This window comes from Gymnogyps californianus, chromosome 5 (genome assembly GCF_018139145.2).
Source record: "Gymnogyps californianus isolate 813 chromosome 5, ASM1813914v2, whole genome shotgun sequence".
Lineage (NCBI taxonomy): Eukaryota > Metazoa > Chordata > Aves > Accipitriformes > Cathartidae > Gymnogyps > Gymnogyps californianus.
This window is the reverse complement of record NC_059475.1, coordinates 5,535,688-5,556,243: the sequence shown is the minus strand read 5'-3', so window position 1 is coordinate 5,556,243 and position 20,556 is coordinate 5,535,688. Positions and strand designations below refer to the sequence as shown.

Below are 20,556 nucleotides of genomic sequence, written 5' to 3'. Positions count from 1 at the left end.
TCTTAATCTGATGTTTTGTTTCCTATGCAAAAAGTAGAAAAAATTAATAACTTTTTGCAAATGTTGAGGTTATCATAAATGTTGATATTATCACTCTCAATACACAAAAAAGGTTGTAAAATATGTTCTTCTGTTTTGAAAGATCCTATAACCAATTTCATGTTTGTTTCAGTCTTTTTGTTAATTTAAAAAAAATATATAAAGACGTAATCTTAAGGTTGTCATGATTTATTGTAAACCTTCTTCAAACGGTCCTGTTTGAGATGTTTTGCATTCACGATTCCTTCGAACAGTATCACAGAAATAAGTGGGTCTAAAATAGCTATTTTATTGTGTAATTACCCACTTGCTTTTGTTCCTCTCCTCTTTGCAGTCAAGCACACCTCTGGACATGCAGATCACTTTTCAGGAATGGATCCATATTTATATACGTACACTTTAAGAACTTGATTACTGGTAACCTAATTTTCAGGCATATTCTGCACCCTCTTTTGGAGTCTTTTATACAATAAAGTGCACGAGTTAAAGTTAGCTCATGCAACAAAAGTGCGTAGCCCTGAGGAGCAAAGAACCAGTGATCAGAGGCCTAAATATCTGTCTTTCAGTAAAGAAACAAACAAAAAAACAAATTTAGAAGGCATGCTCAATTTTTTTCTCTCTTAAATCACGGTAAATATCTCATTCATTCCAACAAGATCATGTTCAGGGCCTATGGTAGAAGCTTAATTCATTATTATAGGTACAGTCTGTGAGGCTGGGCAGCAAATAACTGTTGAGAATAGCACCAGTATAAGCCCAATGCAGTACAAGATTTCAGTGAAACTTCAGTGCTAAATACATATCTTATTTGCATCTCGGCAAGGAAAATCTTTGCTATATAATTTTATAGATAAAGGAAAATCAAATACATGTAATTCATACACTGAAATCCATTAAACTGGAAATCAGTAATAAACTGAAAGCAATTTTTATTTTCCCCTAAAAGTTCCAATTGCTAATTAAAAGCTAACAGGCATCTATCACATTTACTGGTTATTTTATAGTTTTTCCATACCTCTACAAGGCCCTGCAAGATCCTAACAAAGATGACACACCCGTAGTGCACCCTGGCTGCAGACGGTATTAGCATGTTGAGGGAGGATGTCAGCAGTATAGCAGCACCAAATACTCTGCAAAGATGGGGGAAAAAAAAGGAAAGGAAGTAACTTCAGTGTTGTTCCAATTGACTTATTCCACATATGCTCACATTTCAATATAAATGTATTTAAATGTATGTTCTTTATGTAGGGAATATACTAACTGCTGGACTGGATTAGTGTCTACTTCCATCTAGTGTAATAACCTGTCTGATAAGACCCAGACCAAACATGGACGTATACATCTATTTAGCATAATTTCCTAAGGAAATACATCTTATGCAATGACAGGTATAGTTCTTACTTTGCCTATGTATCCCCACTCTTTCCTTTAGTTAATTTTTACATCTGTTTCAACCAAATCTGATTGTTCGCCACCCTCTAGAGAAATTAGAAGTTAGGTCTTCAAATGGTTTGCTAAAACAGGCGGCTAGGTAAAAGAGAGATTCTTGTTAGTGCTTTAATTGTAAGGAAGTGGCACCATGCATTCACTACTTATAAAGCAGAAGAGAATCCACTTTTATAAATGTCAAAACAGCAAGAAGAATTTCAAACAAAGCTGAGATTTTCTTAGACACAAGAGTGAATCAATCTGGAAACACATATCCATAGAAAACAGATCATTCTTTCTGCTGGTTTTTCAGGGGCTACTCATTGAATATTGCTGATTTTGACTCCAACAGCATCCTAGAAATTGCTTCAAATAAGGCACATTACAAGGTCCAAATAAATGTGTGAAGTGATGATTCATTTTCAAAATTCCACTGCTTTGACTGAATTTTAATTTAGTTCAATTAATCTCTGCCCCTGGTAGGAGGAAGCCTTTTCTCCAGCATTATTATATCATTATTTCATGTTCATTCATTCCTTTATTGTGGAAATAATCTTTTTTCCCCCCATTTTCCCTTCAGTAGAACTATGCAAAGGGATGAAACCAGTAGCGATGACTGGCCACTTTCTTTATACAAAACTATGTAATGCTAAGATAAATCCCAGAGATGTCTTAACATATGACATCACGGTATCTGATGTGGAACAGATTTGACAGAAACCTTTAACCTTAGCATGTGTTCTTCAGAAATTGGTACAGTGCCATAAGTTAGTGGGAAACAGACCTTGGGCTAAAGAAGCAGGAAGCAGTGCTAAGTTTCGACACAAAAATTCTTCCCAAAGACATCTATGTTTCACATTCTCTATTTAGAATTACAGCCCGATACGAATCTTTAAATACCAAACTGAGTATATTCCACTTCTATTCGACAAATATTAAAGGGCAGCAGAAAAAACATTTCTTGGCAGGGTAAGGAAGCTTTGTTAAATAGCTCTAAATCTGGTCTCCTCTTTGTGTTCCCTGTGATCCCCATCTCATGTTAAACAACATCTAGCTGGCTGTGCAGCACATTTCTGGCTTTGTTTGGCAGCATGTTCAATACATTTACTGGGACTGACTGGTGCACGTTTGTGTTGCACTGTGTGAACTATTTTGTCCTGAATTCTGTCTTTACTCTTAATTTCTTTATGTGTAAGTTTCTACTCCAAAAGTACATGCAGTTCATTTCCTTATAATTGAATACCCCCATATGTTCACATAAACCACAATGGTGTCTTGGTTTTCATTTGCTTTTTTTCTTTCTTTATTAATGAGAAGAGTTTGGGACTCATAGGAGCTTTGTTTGTGATTTTTACAAATTCTTTTAAAAAGTTATGTGTTCATGTTAGCAATTTTTGAAGAGCAATAGACTGTAGCTGTTCTAAAGGGTCATCGAGAAAATCCTTATTTGCTTGTAAGCAGGAAGAAAGGGTGTTTTGTTTGTAGCCTTTCCTGTTTCTTTTCTGAATAGCTATTTAGCTAAATGCCTAATGCAGCAATACGGTTTTAAATTTGTGATAGCGCATAGACTTGCTGGAGCAGATTCTTAGCTAGTGTGAATCAGTGCAACTCTTTCTAAATCACTATTCCTGTTAAAATCGTGCTAAGATAGAATATTAAAAAATGCCATCTCTTTATAAGGGTAAGATTTTAAAAATTGTTATGGTAGGTAACTGTTTCTTCAAGGAAATTTACTCTAGTTTTTCAATGATGTATCTGAAATCAGCTTCTGTTTGCCACAACTGAAAGCTGTGTTTCTCAGAATTGCCTTTGTTCTCATGTTCACTAAAGAGAAGCTGTTTCCTTGAGTCTGTTCCTTCTAGAAGAGAAAGGAAAATGTAATTTAAGGAACGATCAGAGACATGCATCTTCCAAATGAAAATCTTGCCTGTATTTAGACACATAAGTACCAGTGAATATTTAGTTACATTGAGGAGCAGATGATGAAATAATTCAACAATGTCGCTTGTAAGTCAATTCTCTCAGAATTATGCTTTATAGAAACAGCCTTCTCAAAAATAGATCATTTTTTCCCAAAAAAATCTATGGATTTAAAGGTAGAATAAATTAGAGTTAAATTATGATTCTTGTAAGAAATGGCTTTTTTATCCTTTTTCTTGAATGAATATTAAAAGCGGCACCATGAATTTAGTGCATGGCTATTTTAGTGAGTCGGTTTCCTCTATAACCCTTAGTCAAGAGCAAATACATCTTCCTGCATTTGCTTTGTATCTCTCAATGCACATCCATAAATATAATCAGTATTTCTCCTTTGTGCTCTTTTGTCTTATTACATTTATTTCACCTCCATAAATACTAAATTCTTCTTCCTAACAGAGTATTGTGATATAGTTCTGGTTTTTGTACAAACTTACTGTTTCATTGTTTTAAATATCTCAGCCAACTACATTTATTATGATTTAGATCAAATAAGAATGATTTTGAGCTACAATAATTCTAAATATATTTGAATGCTGCTCACATTTGAACATATTTAATTGGGAAACAGAACATTCTGATTGTTCCTAAGGCATTTCTAAGGCGTTTTATGGACCCACGCATCAAACCCCAGAATTGCGTCGTTCTTTTTTTGTGCTTACATTTTTGTTATGTTTATTAAGCTAGTGATCTTATGATCTGTTATGTTTCATTTCTGCTTCTCAAACAATTCTCATTTGCTCAATTTTGCTACAATGTTAACTCCAACAATGGGTTAGAAACCACGTTTTTCTTTAAGATCCTTATGTTTCCATGGCAAATATTGACAGTATGTGGGGTTCCATAGTTGTATTTATTGCAATTGAAGATGGATTATGTTCATTCTCAGACAGACAAGATTCCTTGTTTAAAATAAGACTGTCAGCCTGTTTAGGAGTGTTCGTTCCTATCCCACACCCCACTGCATTTTTTTATACACGTATCTATTTGTCCTCTTGATATTCCGATATCACCTTGAACGGATAGGGGTGGCCCTTAGGGGATACACAGTCTCAAAGCTGCCATGCCCTCTTGTGCATTTCTTCAGTCATGCTTTCTGCAGCGGCATGGGCTTGCGGAGAAGGCTTTATACCTGTCGTGGTTTAACCCCAGCCGGCAGCTAAGCACCACGCAGCCGCTTGCTCACTGCCCCCCCACCCCTGGGATGGGGGAGAGAATCAGGAAAAAAAACTCGTGAGTTGAGATAAAGACAGTTTAATAGGACAGAAAGGAATGAAAAACAATGATAATGATAATACTAATAATATGACAATAGCAATACTAAAAGAATTAAACTATACAAAGTAAGTGGTGCACAATGCAATTGCTCACCACTCGTTGACCGATGCCCAGTTAGTTCCCGAGCCGCGATCCCCCCTCCCAGTTAACTCCCCCCAGTTTATATACTGGGCATGATGTCATATGGTATGGAATAGCTCTTTGGCCAATTTGGGTCAGCTGTCCTGATGGTGTCCCCTCCCAGCTTCTTGTGCCCCTCCAGCCTTCTTGCTGCCTGGGCACGAGAAGCTGAAAAATCCTTGACTTAGTATAAACACTACTTAGCAACAACTAAAAACATCGGTGTGTTATCAACATTCTTTTCCTACTAAATCCAAAACACAGCATTATACCAGCTACTAGGAAGAAAATTAACTCTGTCCTAGCCGAAACCAGGACAATACCTCAAGCACAAACACCACTAGAGTTCACGTCTCTTACAGAGTGAGCCAAGCCTTACTGCATGGTGTCCCTTGGGTTGGGCTCAGCCTAGGAAATCCATGTAGCTGTGCTGTTGAATTTTCATTCAGAGGTATCCCTGATCATCCATTTCATGCTGGGCACACTCCAAACCCCACCAAACATATTTTAATGCCATGGCACAAATGTAGAGCTTTAGCAGATTGAAGGTAAACTCTGGGAAAACTACAGTATGCCACAGAGACAGAGCAGGAGAGGCCAATGACATCATTGCCATCATTCTTGGCCCTGGTATTAGGAGGGAATTAAAATGCCCTGACATGCCTTCAGCAGCCCCTAGACTTGGGGGAAAATTCCTTTCTGACCTGAAAGCAGCAACTACGTAACTATTTATAGAAGAAAATAACCATATACAGAAGAAGACAAATGAATAAATACAGTAGTAGTATGTCAAGAAGAGGAAAAATAGGTAAATCCTAGTCCTCATAAGTGTCCAGAAGAAGCCCTGAAACAAAGAATTATGCTTTGCTTATCTATTTCTATTTCTAGACTCGGTAGACTCAGTCCCAAAAGACAGAATCTAACATCGATCCTTAGTGTTTTACTGACATTGGCATTATATGAAGGTCATGAGCTGTGACTTAGTCCTCCTGTAATACAAGTAGTAATAATAGCAAAATCATATTTGACTAAGAGATGTTTGGGATGGGAGCAGAGGAAGGAAATGACTCTGACAATGCAGGAAAAATGCTTAGAATGGAATGAGGTTGCAAGGGGAATTAACCTTTTTGGGTTTCAAGCCAGTTGGCTTATTTTTCTCTTTGGGGACAAAACTAAAGAGAAAAAAATGTATTTATTTTCATCTCTGGATTTCTAATCTCTGCATCTGTGCAGCCCCACTATTCTCATCTACCTTTTCCAGGCAATTCGTATTACAGGAGCATTCCGCACGGAAGTGTGTTATAGATATTGTTACTCGGCTGGAAGAAGTGCCAGCTCAAAAAGTGAGCTGAGAACAGTGGGAGCACAGATGCATGCCAAACGCTGAATGCCAGATGGATGACATATTGGGTTCCACATAAGATACCTGAAAGTAAGGGGTCCTGGTTGGAAGCATCCTTTTACCCCAATGACTGGGAGTGAAAATTGCTACAATGACTCCATAAACCTAAAACCCCTTTCATATGTGTGTGGGGAGGAGTCAATTCCTCAGCTGTCTGAATCCCGTGTATTTCTACTTATGTCATTTTTTAATATAATTGACAAATTCCACAATTATCTATGTCTCTATTCTCTGAATAAGTGGTCCAACTTTGTGAAAACAAAACTGTTATGGAAACCAAATAATATGTCTGTTCTAAAGCATATGAAGTACCTTAATTAAAGTTTGTCCTTTAAAAAAAATAAAAATCAAAGAGTAATTCTGCATGTTCAAAACAGCATTTTTTAATATTTATTTAAAGAGAAAATACTGTAGGTTTAAGATGCTTAAATATATGCTGTACCAATGAATTAAGAATGCCATTTCATTAAAATCCAAAATAATAAAAGAATAATAGGTGTTGGTCACTGACAACTACAAAACAAGATTGCAGATATTTTAATGGATTTACACTGAGAACTATGAAGGCATAGAAGGTTTCACATCACTTTATGATAACCTAAAGAAGTTTTCAATGGCTTCAGCAGAAAATTCATTCAGGACTGTAACTGAATAGTTTTCACCTCCAAAAAGCCACTGATCATCATTTCATGGAAGACCTATCTACGGAATAGGAAAGTTTGATTATTTTGTTAGTTTTCTAGGGAATCATGGGGGAGGGAGGGTGAAGGCTTTTCACACTGCTACAATAAATTAAATCAAAATATTATAAGGTGATTTATTCTGACTGTAAACAGGAACCTGTGGAAAATGTAGCCCATGTTCTTTTCTGGGACATACAACTTCCACACTTGACAATTTTACAGTAATACTGATAATATTATAGAGGACATTATTTTCATTTAGTAAAGTACCTGTATTGAACAAATACTTTATTTGTACACAGTGATAAAACATTTTTCCTAGTCTTAGATAAGAGTCCTCTGTTAGGTAGGGGTGGAAACTGAAGAGGAGGGAAAACATGGGTTTTCCTTGCAAAGTTTTCCCAACCTAGTTTAAAGATGAGAAGAAAATTCTGTCATTAAAAAAAAGGAAACGTATTTGGATTCAAGTTGGTGAGCTGGTTATTGCCATTCCTTTTCTTTACAGAAAACACATAAAATATGTTGAACAAAGACTTATTTTATCAAACATATATAAAAAATAAACTGGGTCTTGACTATCCTTTGGTGTTCTGTCTTGAACAGTGCTTGTTTGGGAGAGTCCCAGAGCAGCAGCAGCTCTGAGCAGCTGAACATGTATCACGCAAAGTGACTTTTTAGACTATTCTGTCAGCTCAAGATTTCTAAAATTTATTATCTTTTACTCTGACTCTACCTACTATCATTCATCTTTGACACCCCTCCTCCTGCAAAAGGCCAACAACACAGCATAGAACTGGTTATGTTATATTTTTATACAACCCAAAGAATTTCTTGTCTGAGAGGAACTGCAAGGCTGAATGCTGGATTAAATGCTTAATTTTTTGAGTAAAACATAATGTCTAGGGAGAAACAGGACAGGAGCTAGCTGGAATGCCTGTAGGCATGCAGCAGTTTCTCAGAATCCTTCCTTCTGAAAATGTTGCTAGCAATGACAATTTGTGATCATCCTTTTTAACTTATTTTTTTGAGTTGTGCAGTGACTGAATATATAGAAATTTCAGGGGGTTAGCTGCCAGTTAACACTTCCCTTCTTACAAAGTGTATCTCTACCCATACCAGGTGTGATGAGGGCCTTCTAAGCCTTTGATACAGAACGTGAACATTTTGACGACCTGAATTTGCTGTGGCTTGATCTGCCAGCTTTGAAGATAAATAAATCCCCAAATACTCAAAAGTCTTTTAGCAAAACAGACCATACAAGGACTGCATCAAGCACCAGAGTGAAATGCCATGCAGAGACTAAGTCAATGTGTATCAGTAACACAAAGTCCCTTTAGCCTTCTGCCTTCTCCAAGCCCCTCTAAAGCCACTGACTCATACAGGTCAAACCAAGACCCTAAACAGTTTTCAGGCTGCGTCTTCCATTGCCTGTTCACAGACCTATTTTTGATATGTCAGCATGTATTTTATGAAGAACTTGGGCACTGCTGGATGACAGCATCATTGCAATTGATGCTGAACGTAAAAGACTCCTGGGTCATTAAATTCTGATCGTTGCTCTTACCAGCAAGTGCATTACATCATCCTTTCATAAGTAGATCAGGTTCCATCTCAGAAGTAATTAGCATTTGCCCTACTTATTTTGGAGGCCTTTCCAGCTTGTTACTTCCTACATCCAGTAGATATCTTGTACCCATGCTGTTTCATCTTAGCGGTTTTAATCTCTGCAGTTTACCCCAATAGCAATCCTATCTTCTTTCTTTTGCATCGCTAAGCAAGCCAGGCCCTCTTCACCTCATCTTCTTTATTCTTCATTTATTTGATCACCCTACCAACCCTGTCTCTCTCCTGTTTGAATTCAGCTGGGGAATCTCTCAAACCTGCGGTTTCGTTTTACAACTCATTATATCCATATATGTCTAGATAAAACTCTGACTCATTCCTTTCTAGCTCATTAGCTTTAGGATGGCTTCCTCGTTAAATATGTAATCTGCTAGATCATGTTTCAAACCAAGACCATCTCATTCAAATTACCTTACCAAGTTCCAGGGCTCAGGCTGTGATTCAGCTGTCTCTGTTGACTTAGAGATATATAATACACTTAAAAAAGAAATCATCTGTGTTTTTAACTTTAAAATGTTTTGTGGAGCTGGTTGGGAGGATAACTGCTATGTGTTGGACTCAAAAGCTACAGCTGTACTGCTTTGTGGAGTGTTTTCTGACAGATGGGCCACATGTTACAGCTGATTGTATCTGGACTGCTCAGAGCAAATGCAGATTCCTTCAGAGCAAAGTGACTGTGACATTAGTGGTTTTATGCAACCAACCTAAACAGCATTTTGTTGCATGAAATCGGATGTACATATTGTATTGGGGTGAAGTATCAAAGCAGGTAGGGGTGATTAAGGGTACCTGTTGGATAGAGTGCCTGGAATTAACTATGTCAGAAGCATACATGGGTTTTGTTTCAGAGAGGATTAGTCTTTTCCCCTCTGAAAAGGACTCTGGTTATGAGGTATGATACATGCAGTAGGGATTCGTGGAGGCTTGGGACCTGGGAGAGAAGTGGGAGCAAAGTTATTTGACAGTATTGACATATCTGGATGATATAATCCCAATAAATAATAAGTTTCTTTATCAGCTTGGTCTGAAAGCATCTGGTGTAATTTTATGTAAACTGTGTAGCAAATTTTCTACAGATACCGATTTCAAAGGATTTGGATCAATGGAGGATGGAATGCAAAAATAAGGTTAAATTTCAGACATAATCCTACTCTTGTTAGTTATATCTGAACAAGCAGGGCCAAATTCTGAATTTTTTATATTTAGTCCAGAAATAACTCGTCAAGAGTAAATGTAGTTCTCTGCATTTAGTATCTTGAGGATCACTGCCATTCTACATCCAAATAGTTCTAAAAGTCCACATTTGTCAACTGAGAGTTATACAGGTGCTTCTCAGTAACAGAGAAAATAATATTTTAGTCTATGATGTTCTTGCTGGAGGGTTGCTTGGAAGCTAAAAATTTAACACCATTAATGATGGTTTACTTGCTTCCAATTTATGTAAATATAAACAGTACTTTTACTGACTTCTGAAAAGATTATTTTCCTCAGTAATACAGTGTGACGATTTTTTGCATTTTTTCAGCTGTTCCCCGGTGCATCAATGGTTACCTCCTTGACCGCAAACTGTGAGTAGCCTCTCATTTGGAATATTTACATTACCTACACTGATGTTTATTAAGTATGTACCTATCATGTCACTTGTTCATCTCCTTTGTAACCTAAATACTCCTGATAATAGTTCTCTTACTCTAGTTGTCTTTTCAGTCTGTAATCATGCTGATTGCCTTTCTTGGGACAACTTCTGTTTGTGTTTATGTATTTGAAATGGACTAAGTGAAAATGAACCCAGAGGGAGACACTTTTTAGCTATTCTGCGACACATATCATCATTCTGACTTTTCTCTAGTACAGGCTAATTTCCTGATGACTCTGTTGACCCCTCTACTGTAGACATATTCCTGTGAAATGCTTACCCTGACAGTTTATGGCTTCATAAATGATAGACAGAATGTAGTGGGGTTTTTTTGTGAATCGGGCCTTTAATTTGCATAAAATGGCATAGGGCTAACAAAGCTGGGATTATGCCATGAATATTAGAGTGGTTGATGAACTCAGCTGCCCAGCAAAACAGATAGAATAAGCTACCTTTGACAGCAGAGAGGAACACTTATTCCCAAGTGCCGGTCAGGTTGAACATGCTTCATGAGAGAATCGCTTAAAACCGATCCTCTTTAATAATAGTCTGTGGCCAAAAGCCATAGTATAGCAGCTTTATTTGGCTTTTTTAAAACGTGATAAAACAGGTTATTTTCATTCATATGTGTACAAGGGAGGAGGGGGATGTGTGTCTGTGTGCCCTTCATACTAAATCCTATTATAAGCCCTTCATGAAGCATTAATATGTAAAAGCCGACCTCCCGCCATCTAATCTAGTATAATAAGGGCTTGGATACATTATTAATTTTTGTCACACATCTGAGGCCCCCTTTTATCAACCAAAACCCCCATCCAAATCCCTTGTTGCATCATTAAATTGTGAAAACAGCTTCATCATTCATGACAGAAAAATGGAAGGACCCTGAGCCATATGGCAGAGGGAGCAGCGGTACCAGCCACCCGTAGATGTTTCCCCAGTCCCCTTCTTGCAGTGACTGGTGCTTAAAAGACCCTGCAATGCAGTAGGGTGACAAAATCGTCTTTGAGTTTTTTGTGCAATATTGGCTTCTTTGCCTGGAAACAGACGAACCCAACACCAGTGCCTGGGATCGGCGCCCAGTTTAATTTGCAGGACTTCGAACTGAACGTGAAAGGTGGGGTTCGCAAGTACAACTTTGGGGGTTCTCTGTTACAGTGCAAGGTCAGCTTATGTCTTCAGAAGTTCAGAAGTTGGCTCTTGTCTAACCATCCACAAATCCCCTGGTCATGCTGTGAATTATTCATTGTTTGCAAATCAGAAAAACACACAATATTTCTACCTGCTAAAGGGGAGTGAATAATTTCTCTTTTTAAAACAGAAAAATGTAAAGATGTAAAGTTCTAGGAAATCTTTGTACTTGTATTTCTAAACCAATACTTTACCTTACGTTTTTTATGCTTGTTGTCATTAAGGCTGAGTTAGGGAGAAATATTCTGATTTCACTGACACACTAATGACACAGTTTCAGTGAAAATCTTTGGGACTCTGAGATGAGATGCACTGACATACAGTTGTCTGAAATATCATTCAGTTTATTCATGCAAATAATCCTATCGGATTACTTGCTGGGAGGAAGGATTTAGCCCTTAATAACAAGATGAATGGCACTTTAAAAACAAAGATGAATTTGAAGTGAAAGGTTGATTTATATATTTTCATTCAGGTTAGAATGTGACAATGATGAAGAGTTCAACATAGATGAGAGATAATTGCATTGTAGTGAAATTTAGTATAGTTATGTAGTGACGATTCTTAATGTGAATAGTGCCAGGATTTGTGGTTTAACAGATAATGAGAAATATATGTCATTATCATAGAATTATAAGGTGACTTTAATTTTTTAAAAATTGTCATTCTATTCTGCCATTTGTATTTCTTTGTGTAAGAAGGTTCTAATGTTTGAGTACACACAAATGAGCTAAAATGGTCACTCAGCTCTGTTTTACCAAAAAAAGAGACTGTGATTATTGCAGATCTATCTTTGAAACAGTACTTGGCACATACAGTCAAAACCTGCATTTCTGTTTTAAATATATAACTGCAAACTTGGGAATTAATTCCCTATCCTGTGTAATCTAACAATGACCCATTAACTTCAGAGAATCTTTCCCGATTTACAATAAATATTTAAACTGTTCGCTTAGGAAATCGGTAAGGAAATACTGCCACAGCATTTTGGTAAAGCTTTTGATAGGGCAAGGGGTTTATTATAGATTTCCAGCATGGTTTTTAAAGAATTTTTAAAGAGTGTATCAGAAGTTGAAATATAACAATATTTAAATTATCCTGAGATGAGGTGGTAAAAACCAGTACAGTTTCACACCTTCCCATATATGTGTGATGGCACAGCAGGTAGTTTATTCACAGACAGCTGCAGCTTTTCAATAGCATGAATGTGGAATAGGAAATATTAATTTAAATAAAATTATTATATTTCTAGATTAAAAACAAAACAAGTACTTAGTTTTAAGGCCATCTAGCCTGACATTCGCTATGGCATTAACTCTTATGTTTCACTTGATTATCCCTTATATTTTGCTTAAATATCCCTGTACTGAAAACATTCTATAATAGCTAAAATATCACTTCCAATATAGGAATTTAACACCTAAAGAAGAATAATCTAGCATATAATTTCTCTGGTTGGACCCGTGGTGGCTGGTCATTATGGAAAATATTTATGCTTTTTTCATTTATATGGCTGTTGTTTACTGATTCTTGTTATATCTTTCCCTGGGACTAAAGCACACATTTATACCCAGAGATTTTTTCCAGTGGAGTCATATGCATACTTTGTAACCAGATTACTTCCTAGTATTCTTTTTTATATGCTGATATCCTAAATACATAGTTCTTGCTACTTCTTTCACTATGTGAGATTATATACTATCATCTCTTAAGTAATTAAAGATCTCTAAATCAACCTCTAATTTTTTGACACTCGTATTAATATGCGTGTACCCAAATTACCCGCAACAATCCAAGGTCAGTGTCATTGACCTAAATACACTCACTGCACTAAATACAGAAAAATAAATATCCCAGGATTACATCGACTTCTTTATTACAGCATCATGTTGGAAGCTCATGGTGGGTTTCTAGTCCAGCATGGCTTAAGATCCCACTCAGCGTGACTGCTTTCCAGGGTGGTTCCCCACTCCCTGATGTTACTTTGCACTTAAGTGTCATATACATTTGTCGTGGTTTAACCCCAGGACAATATTGAACAGAATGCAGTTTATCAAATGGTGTATAATGTATCATCTGATTGTCTGGTCCTTTTTGTACCCACAAATTTATCAGCATTTATACCTATTCCCAAAATGGCTGATGAAATGCGAAGATCACAGTAGATCTTGTTTAAGGACCGCTCAGCAGTATCATAACGGTATCTAAATCTTTCGAAAGGTTCATAAACACTAGCTAGTTAATCGTCAGTCTCCCAGTGTGATAAATATCACTAGTCCGGTTACAGGCACTCACTTGGTTCTGCAAAACACAAAAAGAAGGGGTTTCATCACCCCACGTGATGACCGGGGCAAATACCCCAAGTAACCTGAGGCCCCTATACAGTATACAGGCAGAGGTATGCGTATTCTGGAAATGGCACAATACACCTGAGGTATGAAGTCCTTGTTAACTCACTGGCTTAGTTAAACAGTATAAATCTTCCTGGAGGATCTCAGAGTCAAGAAAAACTGCACCAGTTTCCAGTTTACTATTTTTAAAGCATCAGAACAGCAAAATCTGTTCATAATATAGTTGTTAAGATACTACAAAAGAATGTAATTCTTAAACGACATTTCTGAATTTCATATCAGAATATTGCATTCATTGCATTGTTTCAGAACATGTAAACATCTTGGCCGTTGATGTTTAAATGCATTCCATTTAAATCAAATTTTGAATGATAGAGTTGAAGAACCACCAAAGCACAAATTTCTTTTTCTTTCTTTTAACAAGATTTCAGTCGCTGAGAATGATGATTGTTTTTTAAAATTTGTAAAGATTAGATGAATTCTGATTGGCCCTAGCAGAAGTTCTTCTCATGGACTAAGCAGAAATTAAGACTAGGTGGGGTTGGAAGACGGTCAGCATTTCATACCTTTTCTGTTCACATTGCATCATAATCATATAATGACAGCCTCTCTGGTGGGAGCCTCTGTAATGCTTATATTAAAACCTGTAGTTTAAAAGCATTCAAATGAGATTTATGTGCTTTTAAATGGCATTAACTGCCATTATGAGTAATAGCTCAGCTGATTAAATAGTGTGGATACATGGTATTAGGGCATCACGCTTGAATTTTCATGTTTTCTTGTATTTTTCAAGGAAAAATACTTTTAAACAATGCAAAAGCAACTTCCTCCCGAAAACCCTGCTCACACTAGTCAAAATCCACTGTGATTTAGTGAAAAACATAGCATTGAATCCCCAACAATCTCAAAAAAAAAAAAGTCTCACTCTTTATTAACTTTTGGGGGAGAAAGCTCTGCTATTACTAATCAGAAAGGGTTGTAACCAATAAACATTTATATTATTTTGGATTTGTCTCTGGAATCTGCTTGTCTGTTCTTTCCCCTACAGTCTCAAAAGCTCTGAATCACAGCCGATTTTCTCTCGATAAAGATAGTTACGTAAACATCTCTGCAGGGACCATGAATTCTACTCCCAGTGTACTGCAGCCTGGGGAGAAGGGTGCTTTTTTTAGTGTAAGGCTGTATGTATGTTCAAATAGGAGAAGTAACCTAGATTAGTTGCAAACCTGGATGTCTATGTGACAAGATGCCTTCTCTAAACTACCAGAGCCTGCTCAATACTCTCTGCTATCATCGTGTCACGCTTAATCGATGGCAAGGTTAATTGTTCATTGTTCATTGAGAACTTAACCCTGAGAAAAGGTATAGCTGTAATAAACCCTACCCATGGGACTCCACATTGCGCTTCCTTTGTTCCTCCAGTCTGCTGTGGTTCGTTGCACAGTGGTTTCGTACCAGCATCTTCCAGAGGTGGATCCTCCTCTGGGAGAAGAGGTCTCTAGCCTTGTAGCAAGAGGGAATCCTCTTCTATTTTCACACTACTCAAGGGATGCAAGTTTAAAGCTTCACTGATTGCAAACGAGGGGGCACCTGAGGCCCAATGCACGTCTTTCGAAAAATTACGTTGTCTTGCAATGTACTGAAGGTTCTCTATTCCTACGGAAGTCAACAGAGGTTGAAAGTGTTCGGGAGCACTGACCTTTGTAACATACTAGCCCAACTTCTATTGCCCACCGGAGAGGTAAGTGCTCGGGAGATGTGTTGTTTCTGAATGTTCTCTGGAATTTTCAAACACCGTTTTGTTTGACCTTGTTGGTACTACAGCAGCATAAATACACCTCTTTTAAGTCAAGCATTTTTCTTAGTGTTGGGCTGAAAATACTCTGTAACAGAAAATTCTCAGTGATGCAATATGAGATAAATTGAGACCCAAGCTATCAAGTGCAAATTCCTGAGAAACTCCATTTACTACTTGTAAAATCTGTAAATCACTAAATCTGATCTGTCAGAAGTAATGAGGAGCTATGTATGATAAGAGCAGTGGGTCAAGGCAGAACAGTATAACCATGCAGCAGCAGCCCTGAGTTCTACAATTAGCAAAGGATCTCAGTAAAATGCTACGCATTGACAGACTCAGCTGAAGAAAATATGTTAGAGAGTCAGGGTTGCTAATTCTTGATTGGCAGTCAGCATTTTAAAACAGGGTCAGAATCAAAATAAAGGGATTCAGCCCGGCTTGAAATTAATGCATTGTGTGTAGAAAGGTTTCCTTGATACAACAGGAGGGTCATTTCTTCCATGTGTTATACCGTAGAGAAACTTTCAAATTATGTCAACCCAATCTCTATAATTGGTTGCTAGACTGAATCTTAATGTCAAGCAAACTCAGTGCCGTACACTCAGCAACTCCCTGTCAATAACAAATTAAGCTCGCAAAGCACACCTTAACGCGCCTCCCAGTTTCCTTCCTTGACACTCTTAGCAGTTGGGAGTCAGTTTTTCATTCATGCTATCTTTTCCATGTAATTGTTATCTCCTTCCCTTCCAGGGAATGAATCTCTTGAAAATCTCCCTTTTTCTTGAGCTCAAGATTGAGTTTCTCACAGATCATCTTGAATCTGGTGATGCTATTCTAGTCTATTCTTTTTTTATGTAGAGCACATCTGAACTTTGTTTTTTGTATAAATTCAGAATGCAAATTCTGAATGCAAAGGAAACCACTGACGCCACAAAGATATTCAGTGAGGTTTGTTACAAAAAAAAAAGTAAGTTACTTGGCTTTCATCCACCACAGTGTGAAGGGACCAGTTGGGGCTGTAGCACGAGACATGTAAATCAGCAGAGACTTGTATAGTAGCTGATATTCTATGGGTGCTGTAGGCCTCCAGACCTGCGTACTCACTTGTCTGACTTTTTCTCCTGCAGTTTCTTGGAAAGGGCATGGACATCGAGGCTTGCACCCTATTTTGGGTGCCGCTTTACCCTACAGTCATCCGGTTCGTTTCACGTTGAACGTGTAGATGTCAAAATCTCTTTGTAGTATTCAGCAACTAACTTGTATTTTCACCTCCTCAATACCCTGTTATTCCAACCACTACATCTAACCACTCAGCACTCTATTCTCTGCCATTTTTACCTACAAACTACATACAAATCACAGCCACTATCCCTATTTTACTATTTGCAATTACTGGCATGTATGTCATAGCTAGTTCCTTAATTAAATCTGTGATTTACATAGTCATTTGCCTTGTGTTGGAGTTGTCTCAGAGGCTTCCACAATAGTAATAACGAACCACTAATCTGTGAAAACTGCTGAGTTAAAATACACTCAGGTTAATAACTGGAACTAGTCTTCATTTACTGTTGTAAATGTAAATGTTTGTGAAGAGGAGGAAAATTTGATTCGCATATGCCAGGTTGTGTGTTTCTACTACTGAGTTTTCCTGGGAAAGTCCCTGCCTTTGTCTTGCAAATCTTTGTAGTTGCACCACTTTAAATCTGGATTGATTCAAATGGCTTTACTGATGGTGCTCGGGTGAATGACGACAGGTTCTCCGAGTCAAATTCTGCAGTCTTTACTCAAGCAAAACTCCAATTCTGCAGTCTTTACTCAAGCAAAACTCCAATTAAACCTGAGGGATTACAGACTCTGTAAAGATGCACACATGCTCGAAGGAGGAAGAAAAGGAAAAGAACCCTTTAACTGGCTGTTAATTGTTATTTGAAATAGCCTTTTACATTTCTGAACCATTATCAGAAAGATGGCACTTGTGAACAGGCGATGGATACCTCAGCTTAATAAATGTTGTCTTTTGGTTTAGTTGCTTTAAAAGGAGGGATATTAGGGTTATCTCAGTTACAAAGCATCTCTACATTAGTAAATACTCATTATTTTTAACGTAGGTGTCTGTCTAAAAGGTATTTACCTTGGAGAGAGCATTTTTTCCGTAGCTCCCCTCTCTCCTCCCCCTCTTTCTCAAACAAACACAAGTCAGCTTGCTCGCCAGGCAAAGCGTCTCTGCCTATCCAGGCCTACCTTTGATGTCGCACACTCCTGAGAAGAGTTAAAGGTATATATTGCTGATTTTTGTATCCATTTGCACTCAGTTTGTTACTGTTTTGAAGAGTGGCACTAGGACCTTCGCTACTTCTGCAAACGATGAGCCTATGTCATTAAGCATGGATGTGAAAGCCTCATGTGTCTTGAATACTCAGTGGATCTAATTAACAGGTAGAATCGCACCCTGGGTGCTTGAAAAATTGCCAGACACCATAGAAACGAGTCCTTAAGTCCCCGCACCATCTGCACTTTCTTTTCATTGAGGAAGTCTCATTGAAACATGTTTTTCGACCATTCTAAATTCATTTCTGCGTTAATGGAAAAGTCCTGCTGATGGTTTTCCTTTCCATTAAAACAAAAATAATAAAATACTTTCGTTCGATCGTGCAAGAAAATCTCTCAAGCTTTGATGAAACAATGAATCTTTGAATTTCTCTCTGAATACGGGGTGCGTGAATATCATTGCGTGAATATCATTGCCACAACCTCCTTAAATGACTTTTAAAAGGAAAAAGAAACCGACAGGAGATATCCCCGCAAAACCAGGAGGTGGTTTGAAGATAGGTGATCAACGCATCATCACACCCGCGTTTCCAGACTTCATGCAAGTGTTCCTTCCTTTTTTAACGCGACTGCCTTTGAACCAGGGGCGGCTTGCTGCAGGGGTGCCGGGGAGCCCCGGCTGCGGCGGGCCCGGCCGTCCTGCCGTGTCCCCGGCTCCCGGGGGGCGGTCAGCGGCTGCGGCCGGGAGCCGCTCCCCCCGCCGCCACCGCCCCGCGCTCCCCGGCCGCCTCCCGCTCGGACTCGTACGGGACCCTAGGGCTATTTAGGCCGTCGTTACCTGTTAGCTGCCAGCCGGGACGAGATATACCCGCCGGGGATTTGGGTGATTATGTATCCCCAGAAAAAAGAGCCGTGGATCATGCCAACTGTTTCAGGATCCCAATTAAACTTCGCTTTCTTCCAATGCAAGGGACCGGGAGAGAAGGAGAGAAAGAGAAGAGGAAGGCTGTAATCGTGCCAGGTTAAAGCATTCACCCGCAGTAACTTCATACCGGGCAGTCGAGGGGGGGGATTCTAACGCCGGCGGTGGCACTTGGCGGCCGGGGCACAGGGACAGGGACGCGGGGCGCCCGGCGCCCAAAGCTGCTCGCTCCGCCTGAGCCCCCCAAAGCAAAAACTCCAGCTGCCCGCCAGATAAATAAGCAGCAAAACAAATTCGATAATAGCAATAAAAATAGCACCGTCCGTGCCTCTGGGGGCCACGCGAGGGGCAGGGTCGCTCACGAGTGATGCTCCCCGTGTGCCCCGAGCCGCTGGGCCGGGGCAGGGGCGGCGGGGCCGGGCCGGGGCGGCGCGGACCCGGAGAGGCGCTGGGCCCCGCGGGGACCCCCCGGCTGCTGCTGCACCTCCTCGGGGCCGGCTCTCCTGGGCTTGCAAATACACCCCTGCGCGGTCGGGGGGGGACGGAGGCGTCGCCTGCCCTCCCTGCCCGCACGGCCGCGGCTGCAAGCACCTACCTCTTGCCCGTGCAAGCAGTAAGCTACAGGGGTTGGTTTGTCTCCGGACTTGTATAGCTAACGCTCATCTGTATTTAGCATTCACCTCTTTCTCACTGCGCTAGCACTCGCTTTAAAGCGGCTCGTATCATTTAACGCCTTTTATCAATGTAAATTCTTTCTCCCTGGTGTTTTAAAACATTCCTGCACAACCTCCCCGTCTCCGTTACAGCGCAGCGCATCCGCTGGCAGTCGCTTATTCGACGCCCTCCTTCCCCCATCCCCTACATTTATTTTACGAGATATCTGCATTTTTCAAGGTTGTGTGCAAAAGGGAAAAAAAAAAAAATCTACCCGCTAATTAATAACGCAAAACTGCTTTGGGCTGGGAACCGAACAGGAAAAATAGGAATAATCGGTAGAAATTGTTCCTCCTTCAAGAACGGGGTTCCCGTGCTACAAAGGGCGGCGGCGGGGCCGGGCGGCGGGAGGGGGGCCGCCCGCCCCGGGCCGGGGAGCATCGCGGGCTGAAGCGGGGGGAAATGCTGCGAAACCACCAGAGCCCGTCTCGCCTGCGCTAAGGTGCTTGACCTGGGAGTTGTACTGGGAGGACACAGGATTTACGAGGGAAGGGTTCCCACCTCTTTAATAATTTTTCCTCCTCGGTGTATGGTGCTGTTATTGACCATATCCACGATGGCCACTCCCAAGTTACATCGGATCCCGAAGGAAATGCAGAATCCCAGTCCGCTCATGATGGCAATGATGTACCTCCGGGGCAGCCCGAAGCAGGTACAGTCGCACAACGGGGCTTTCTTCTCGGGCATTTCCATGGGCTTCCCATCCTCCGTCAGCTCGATGGTGTCCCCAGGCTTCTGCCTCTTCTCTAGGACTCTACCCGACACAAGAAGGGAAAGTCAAGCCCTGGCCGCCTGAACGCACAGCCACTTCGGGTAGCTGAAGGCTTACATTCACCGCTCCCCCCGCCCCTTTGGCTTGGTTGGGATTGATTTGAGGATTTATTCCTTGTTCTCCATTCACCTTCAACTGCTCTTTAGCAGTGACCTGTGGGAGTCGCGATTAGTCATCCCCAACTCCCCCCGCCACCCCGCCGCAGAAGCCCAGGGAGGAGCTCTAGCTGAGAATTGCTCATCTATCATTAAAGACTTCTGCTTAAATATGTAGGATGCATTAAGAAGACATCATCTGTAACCACTGCAGAGGCGCCATGTTGGGTAGCCCAAGAGGCATAGTATGGAAACCGAA

At 39.8% G+C, this 20,556-nt stretch overlaps 1 protein-coding gene across 1 annotated transcript in view; it reads right to left on the bottom strand.

Moving 5' to 3' along the window:
* Positions 1-20,556, bottom strand: part of SLC17A6 (solute carrier family 17 member 6) — a 33,286-nt gene that overhangs the window by 10,104 nt on the left and 2,626 nt on the right. The window contains exons 2-4 of the mRNA XM_050897768.1: positions 19,932-20,184; positions 18,633-18,751; positions 1,055-1,169 (exon numbers count right to left, since the gene is read on the bottom strand). Coding sequence (XP_050753725.1) covers positions 1,055-1,169; positions 18,633-18,751; positions 19,932-20,184 — 487 coding nt within the window. The remainder of the gene's footprint in view (positions 1-1,054; positions 1,170-18,632; positions 18,752-19,931; positions 20,185-20,556) is intronic.